Source organism: Nanorana parkeri, unplaced genomic scaffold (genome assembly GCF_000935625.1).
Source record: "Nanorana parkeri isolate BGI_ZX_2015 unplaced genomic scaffold, ASM93562v1 scaffold2078, whole genome shotgun sequence".
NCBI classification, from domain to species: Eukaryota; Metazoa; Chordata; class Amphibia; order Anura; family Dicroglossidae; genus Nanorana; species Nanorana parkeri.
In genome coordinates this window covers 89,475-97,491 of record NW_017308346.1, presented here as the reverse complement: position 1 = coordinate 97,491, position 8,017 = coordinate 89,475, and the positions used below count along the sequence as shown (strand labels likewise).

Genomic DNA, 8,017 nt, shown 5'->3' with positions numbered 1-8,017 from the left:
CACATCATCTGCAGCCAATGTCCGAGCAGTATCCTTACGTTTACTTGTTTTATAGTCATCTGTCTACATATGTTTAAACTATTACATAGTTACATAGTATTTGAGGTTGAATAAAGACATTAGTCCATCAAGTCCAACCTATTAGGATCTCATTCTAGGAGTACCTGTACCCCTGTATATTACGGTCCCTTAAGAAATCGTCCAAAAGTTTCTTGAACAATTCCACATTATTTGCTGAAATCACCGCCTGTGGCAGTGAGTTCCAGACCCTAACTGATCTTACTGTGAAGAACCCCCTTCGCCCCTTGTGCTGGAATTTTTTTTCCACCAATTTTAGGTGATGGCCTCTAGTTTTTGTAACGGAGAAAATGGATCTGTCACTGTATGCTCAAAATGAAAGCCAGCTTGTAAAACCAGGTGCTGTATACTTATCTTTCCGGCGGCCTGTGCGTCAATACTTCTCCCTGTTGTAGATCTCTGGCCATCACAGGTATCCATCGCTTCCAGATGTGTAGAATACCTGATCTGTTGCCACACTCAGAAGTTCCTCCCACTATCTCGTGTGTCATGTAGTTAGGTTAAAGCCAGCAGGAGGAACATTTTTTGCTCAAACTGGCCACTGTAAAGTGCAAAATGCACAGCTGGAATGATTTTTTTTTTTTTTGCAAACATATTTCTACATGTTCCAGTTAGGCTAGCCACAAACTTGACCTGTGATACTTATGTCTAGATCCACTTTGCCCAGTTTACAACAGTGCTTAAGACCACCCTGAAATTCTTTTTCTCATTTTAAATAAACAGTTTGCAGATAGGATGTTGAAACCTTTGAATTTTAAGAAGGTGTCTTCTGTCGTCTCCCAACAAGTAATCTGGAATTAATTAAACTAGTGAAAAATATATATTTGCACATTGGTCAAGTGGCCGTGTACTTGCTGACAGCAAAGGTTTAGCATATGGCTGGCATTTTAATCTGCAGATATGTTGACAATATGTGAATGCGGCACAGGAATCAGAGCTAACCTGTCTCCCAGGTGTGACAGGAACGCAGGAGCAACAGACCACGAACTTGGATGAAACAAAGAGTGGGATTCATCCAGCTTTCCGATACTCCTGAGAAATTTGTCCCCACCTTGAGCATTTCCATAGTAACAGGTGCAGAGGTAAAGGTACACAATGAGTCCTCTGTTCTGGTAAGAACAGGTAGTGGGTAAAGGCTGAGGAGGGGTACTAGTAACATTCTAGAATTAAACTGCTGCTTTCTCCTAGGGAGCCAAAGGACTTTGATTTGCCAAGTTCAGTAATTATTTAGCTTACTTCAAGAATGAGAATAAAATGTACAGCAACCTAACAGCAAAGATAAAAAACAAAACAAAAAAAACAAAACTCAGTGTGAGAAAAGGTAATACAGTACTAAGAAAAGAAGTCCTGCAAGGATTCGTCATGCCAATTAATTGACATTTATTCTTAACAAAATCTACAACTGAGAATGCAAAACATAATAAAATATTGTTAAATACATCTCTGTAGAAACAGAAATGAATACAATGGGTATACACCATCAGTGTGTCATATTGGCATGTAGAAATATAAATACTGCAAAAATACTTATTTTAAAATATCTTTCTTTACAACATTACAAGAAACTAGAGACAAATAAAACAAAAAAGGGAACATCTGAGAACAGGAAAGTCCAGATGCTTCAGTCTGTAATGATGAGTTCATCCACTCCCCAATCTTCATAACTGCCATCAGGAAGATACCGCCTAATGATTATAGGGATCTTCCTCGCTCTGTGGGACAGAAAAGTGTAACAAATAAGACTAAAAAAATTCTATGTATAGACACACTGGGCTACTGACTTTTAAGAGCTTTCAGTTGGATTTTACTGCTGATATACAAGTCATGTTCATGTAGTGCATATCCTAAAACAAAATAGTAAATATTAACCAAACAAATCACCCAACCGTTAAGTGGTGTTGAACTTGAACTCTTTCTGAAAATGCTACTTGCATGGCTGGTCTGGTCACACACATTTGGACCTCTGACCTGCAACAACCATACAGCAATTGAAGTCAAAACCTCTTAAGCAGCTTGCTAGTTCTAAGTGACAGAACTTTATAGAGATCACAATGAGGTTGACAAGCCCCTGCACTCTGCCCAAGCAAATCAAGCACAAAGGACTCGGAAACCATAGAAACGGGGTGGGGCAGCATGTGCATTTTCAGCTAAAAAATAAATTGGACGTAACTACGTCCTGATTTTGAAGTGGTTATGCCAAAATCATGGCTGCTGCTGCCACAAACCCAGCTGCATTGCCCATTACACAAGTGATCAAGCACAATACTGTGCTTCATTGTGTGCACTGGAAGGATGTCTCCATAAAGAGAGCCTGTCACCTCCAAATGCTATCAAATAGGGCTTTGTTATCCCCTTTCTGATAGCAATAGTTAAAAGGAGAAGCTGGCATAACAAAGGCTTGCTTGTATTAGTAGATTATTGCTCATATTACATCAGTTCACTTTTATATTACTAATTGATCTAAAATAGAAAGATTTATTTTTGCCTCGTCTTGAAATGAGTCTTTGTTGGAAAGTAAGAAGCATTAAATGTTACGTCCACTAAAACCTGGATTTCTTTCGCCACAAATTGACAACAGTCTCCCTTAAAGGAGAACTATGAGGTGAGTGCTTTTCACTTACCTCATAGTTCTAGCCAACCTGTGACAATGAGACTGTCACAGGTCGGCTCAGTAGATCAGCAAGTGAGCGAACACATACCGGCGTTCGCTCACCTCTCGATCCTGTCACAGCTCTCTGCCGTGACAGGGGAGTGGCTGGAATGCACCCTCCCCACTCCGATCCTCCAGCGCTGACTGGTGGAACGGTCGGGGGAGGGTACAGCTGGCTCTGCCTCTAGATAGGCAGAGCCAGCTGTCATTCGCGCAGCTGGGCGGATCCAGACATAATTGTTGGGATCCGCTTCAGCATCTCAGTATACTGCGAGCTGTAGCTCGCGGTATACTGAGCCTAGGGTGACGGGAGGACGCTAGTTTGTGCCCTCCCGTTACCCTAAGGAGAACTATGGGGAAAAGCCCTAACCCCATAGTTCTCCTTTAAGTTAAGCAAGTTAAGTGAAAAAAATAGACACGGTCCAAATGCAATCTGCAAAGGATCAAAAATGTGGAAAACCAATCCTTCTGGGTAACAAAGGAGACATAATGATGTTCTAGCCTTTCCAAGATAATCTTACAAGGAATAGGAGCCTATGGAAGTATAGCTAGCGCATCAATTTCCTGAATTTCTCCCACCTTAAGGAGGAAACGAATCCTTTACCTTCATATTTTTAGGATATGTTGATCTGCAAATGTCCCACTTGTCAGAGAAAAGGAGAAAAAGCTTCTAGACTCAGTTCCCATTTACATTCACAGAATCTGCTTCCAGCACTAAAAATCTGAAAGTTTGAAAGTTTTTTGAACTGAAAGGCTAATCATAAGAGGATTTCACGCCTAAGGAAAATCTCCCTGATATGGTCCATCAGTATGGGATCCAATCCCAAGGGTATCCAAGCTAACCACCTGAAAGGGAAGAGCCATCAGAATAGATCCTGAAGGAGTGAAATCAGTTTGGTGAAAGGATATCAGTGTACTGGTGCGTTCTCCAGTGGATCTGGGATCAGTAGACCACAGGGATTAAAGGAGAATTATGGAGAGAGTGAAATACACTCATACCCATAATTAGAGCTGACGTGCGACAAAGAAGCTGGTTGATCGAGAACCGAGTGATCGTTCAGCTCCCGATCTTCTCCCTGCAGAGTGCAGTTACTGATTGTCACTGCTCCCCACAGGGATTCCCTCCTCCCCTCTCCGTTCCTCCAACGCTGAAAGAACTGTCAATCAGGCAGTGGGGTGGATCTTGACAATATTGTCGGGATCCATCCCGGCTGCAGTGTGGCTCTGCGCTCTCAGCATATAGCAGGCAATAGCCCACTATATGCTCAGTTTTGGGTCACAGGAGGACATTAGTATATGTCCTAAAGAGAACTATGGCAAAAAAAAAAGAAGTTGGCCCATATTTCTCTTTTAAGGATGCCATTAGCACAAGAAGGGATGTAATGTTTTTAGAGGCATGTCCAAAGAGCTCTTAAGATTTGAAACAGATTTGGTTTGATCCCTCGCCAAGTTCACAGAATCTTTTGAGAAAAGAGTAACAGAATGCAAGTGAGGCGGGGAAGGACACAAACTCAAGATGCTACTCCACCTGGATAGCTTAAAGAATGGAGGGATCTGGGAAAGTGTCCTTAGAGAGACTAGAGGGCAGTCTTCCCCAACAAGGAAGATAGGTGTCATTTGGAATCCTTAGAGAGGGCTTAAAGTGACATTAAAGGATAATTTTTTCCCCCCTCCCCCCAATGTTAATGTCAGCACTAACCTTCAATTATGTCTCTTAATCCGATCTTTCCTGATGTTCTCATCTGTCCCTCCAGCGGTGCTGCAGCTCTCCGATCCAGCGCTGACTCCTCTCTGCTAGCAGGCACTTCTGATCCAGCGGTGTCTGCATACGGGTGCACGTGTCCATAGACTTACCTTGCGTCTCTGCTCGTCTCCCGGCCGAGAATCCGAACTGCGCATGCGCCCGCCCCAAGATGCTTTGCGGCCGCCGGAGCAGTTTTGTTTTCTTGGACGGGAGCACGCAGCCAAAACAAGGTAAGTGTTAAGCGCTGTTAAAACGTTTAAAAAAAAAAAAAAAAACATTTTGCCCATATCTACTGCTTGGTGGCAGTAGATATAGGCAAAAAAACGGGAGGGTTTAGAACCCCTTTAAAGAGAAAAACTATTTCTCTATCTTCTTGCTAAAGAGTTTCTTCTATTTTTGCTCTCTGGGAACCTCAACATTAGATTACCCAGAAATTGCGCAGAAAAAGAATTTCACCAATGAAGGGAGTAGCCGAGAAACATAGCTTAGATAATATTCACAATAATAGGCCTTAAAGTATAGTTCCACTTTCACAGTGAAATTTGAGAAAACCCTTCTATATGTTCCCATAGCATACGGAAAAAAAGAAGTTTTAGACATGTATTTCTTACCTTTTAGATTCCAAGTTACTCTGAGCAGTTTGAGAGTAAAACTAATAGTGTCAGACTAAGCTTCCTCTTATTAAACAATGCCACAAAGAGGTGTCTATGTCTGTGTCTGTTCTCTAGTTTACCACGGATAATGAAGTCTGCCAGCACAGAGCAGACAGGGTTAGAGTGAACATTAGCCTCCCCTTCAGCCCACCTTCTTAACATTACATAGGGGAAAGCCAGGTGGGATTTTAAAGCAACTTAAACAAGGCAATTTTACATTTATTTATTACTATATCAGGGGTAGCCAATCGTCGGCCCTTCAGCTGTGGTGGAACTACAAATCCCATGAGGCATTGCAAGGTTCTCACAGCCACGACCCCCGGCGAGAGATGCATCATGGGATTTGTAGTTTCACCACAGATGGAGGGCCAGAGTTTGGCTACCCCTTTACTATGTGAATAGCAACCCAACATGAACCACCACAGTACATGGGGAGCGACTAAATTATTCTCTCTTCAACAAACCTTCACAACCACAGTGGAGCATCTGGATGGATAAAATACAAAAATGATGGTGCTTATGGACTGTGTGTGAACAGGAAACCCAAAAACTAAGGAAATGGGGGCTGGGTTAGTTTTTAAGCTGTTCAGTTTGTGTTTCCTGTAGGAGGACACAAGTATGGCTAAAAACTATACAAAACTGACTTAAAAAATTTAAAGCCTTGTGAAAATACAGTAAGACAATCAACAAAGCTATTTCGGACCTTTATGAATAAGCCCCTTGATGCATCAAAAGGTGTTAATTTCACATTTTCTGAAATTACTTTAGTTGGCTTAGAGAAACTGTCATTCCGAAAGATACTTACTTTAGTTCCTTCATAGCAATAAGCAGGGGGTCAGTTTCTCCTTCCAGCTCTACCATAACAGGTGCACACATTCTGTTTAAAAAAATAAAAAATAATGTTTTTTAAGCAAAACAGGTAAAGAAATGCAGACAATGGTAAAACATGCACAGATGGTAGAAAGAGGTTTTCAGCTGTGAGATGTAGATTGCAGAATGCTGCACCCAAGTACACATGTGAGGTAGGGGAGAATGGGTTGCTTCAGGTCACAGGGGCTAGGCATGAAGGTTAAGTGCACTTTTCGCTGCATTATCATAGCTGCTGAAAAAGGATTTCAGCTATAACCTCTATTATAGCTCTCCCCAATACACACAACAATAAAAACCAAAGTCCACATTTATCATGTTCCAAGCTGAGATTTACAAGCAGGACATGGGATAAGTAGTCAGATTCTAGACATCTTTTCTTTAGAAATGAAAAATAAAACACATCATTTCGTTCTCCCCGGTTATACCTGCGAGTTGTATAAGAGGACTGTAGACCCTATATACTTACGCTATTTGTAGCGCTCTGGTACCCAAAACACGTGCCCTCTCATATTTTGTCATATAATTGGTTGTGATCCGTTTCTGGTTTGCTTGTTGGCCTTCACCAGCTGGTAAGATTGCAACATGCTCCTGGTCTTCCTAGAAGAATAACCGAATGAAATAAGTCACATTTTCTGGTAAATTCTTTGCTTTCCGACCCATCCGTTAAGTACCACTAACAGTGCATTGTTTCTACAGTAGCAAGTAACAACATATGTCTAAGCCAGAAAAAGTTCATGTAGAAGAGTTGGTTTATTAAAGGAACACTCACTTTAGTGAGCATTTTATTAAAGAACTCCGTGCAAAATTTATATTAACCCTTGCAGTGGGGCTTACCCAGCACTGCAAAGGTTATGTGCTCATTTTGGTCTAGGGAGGAAATTAAAATTATACTCACCTGATCCTTTGAGCTGGCCAGCTGTGACAGCGCACCCTCCTGCCTGTCTCCTCCTACGCTGCAATGCTGTGATGACTCGGGGAGCTTTTATCACTGTAGAGGGGGAGCAAGGCTGGAAGAACCGGTCTAAGAGCAAGCCGGCTCCAAGGATCAGGTGAGTATAACTTTTTTATTTTCCTCCCTAGACGAAAATGGGCGCTTAACCCTTGCAGTGCATGGGGTAGGCCCTGCACTGATTAAATAAGATATACTCAACTGATCCTCGATCTAGCCTGGCCCCCACAGCCTCCTATCCCCGGGCTCTGCCGATCTAAGCCCTGCTGACATCATCATGTCTAATGCAGGTTCAATCACCTGCATTAGACATGAGGATGCAGAGGGACATACCACAGACAGAGCGGAGGGGGAGAGAGGTGAGTGCTGACCACCACAAGGCCGAGGATAAGGTGAGCATATATTCTTTATTACAACCCCGAGACGAAAATGGAGTTAACCCTAGCAGTGCAGGGGCAGCCTCACTGCAAGGGTTACGTTTGTTAAGTCCTGGATGCACTATATGCATAAATGCTGTATGCACTATATTTTCTGATCGCACTGGAACGCAGGCATTGATGTGCCATGCGTTCCAGTGTAGGCAATCGCAGTGCGCCCAGGGGCGTGGCTGAGGTGGCATTGACTTTAATGCCCCCCTCCCGCCCCAGAACGCAGTGAGCCGGCTGGGATACAATCCAGGATGATCCGGCACCGAATTGTGCCGGGACTCACTGGGGCTGGTGTGAATTAGCCCTTGGTGTTTCATATAAAACATTGCAACTGCCATCATTTTATTCTACAGGGCCTCTGCTTTCCGAAATTTTAGCAAAAAGGAAGGTGGCAGTAAAAGGGTTAAAGCATTTTAGACTTCTAACCTCTTCAGCATTGTCCAAGTCATCAAGTCCTTCATCTTCTTCAACATCATCAAAATCGTCACCATCAAAACTGGAAGACAGAAACAGAATAACACATGTATGTGTACATTTGGTAGCCTTGAGGAGCATAAACAACATGGAAAAGAGTCTGGACTTAACGCACCAGGCTGTCATGGAGGGGGGTCAGGCTGAGGAGGGGGGGTTGGAGCAGCGGGATCC

General features: G+C 42.8%; 1 protein-coding gene across 1 annotated transcript in view; it reads right to left on the bottom strand.

Annotated features, from left to right (window-relative positions):
- Positions 1–1,502: 1,502 nt before the first annotated feature.
- Positions 1,503–8,017, bottom strand: part of POLR2F (RNA polymerase II subunit F) — a 14,624-nt gene continuing 8,109 nt past the window's right edge. Inside the window, exons 2-5 of the mRNA XM_018572580.1 lie at positions 7,799–7,868; positions 6,462–6,592; positions 5,931–6,002; positions 1,503–1,790 (exon numbers count right to left, since the gene is read on the bottom strand). Of these exons, the coding sequence (XP_018428082.1) occupies positions 1,700–1,790; positions 5,931–6,002; positions 6,462–6,592; positions 7,799–7,868 (364 nt within the window). The 3' untranslated portion in view covers positions 1,503–1,699. The remainder of the gene's footprint in view (positions 1,791–5,930; positions 6,003–6,461; positions 6,593–7,798; positions 7,869–8,017) is intronic.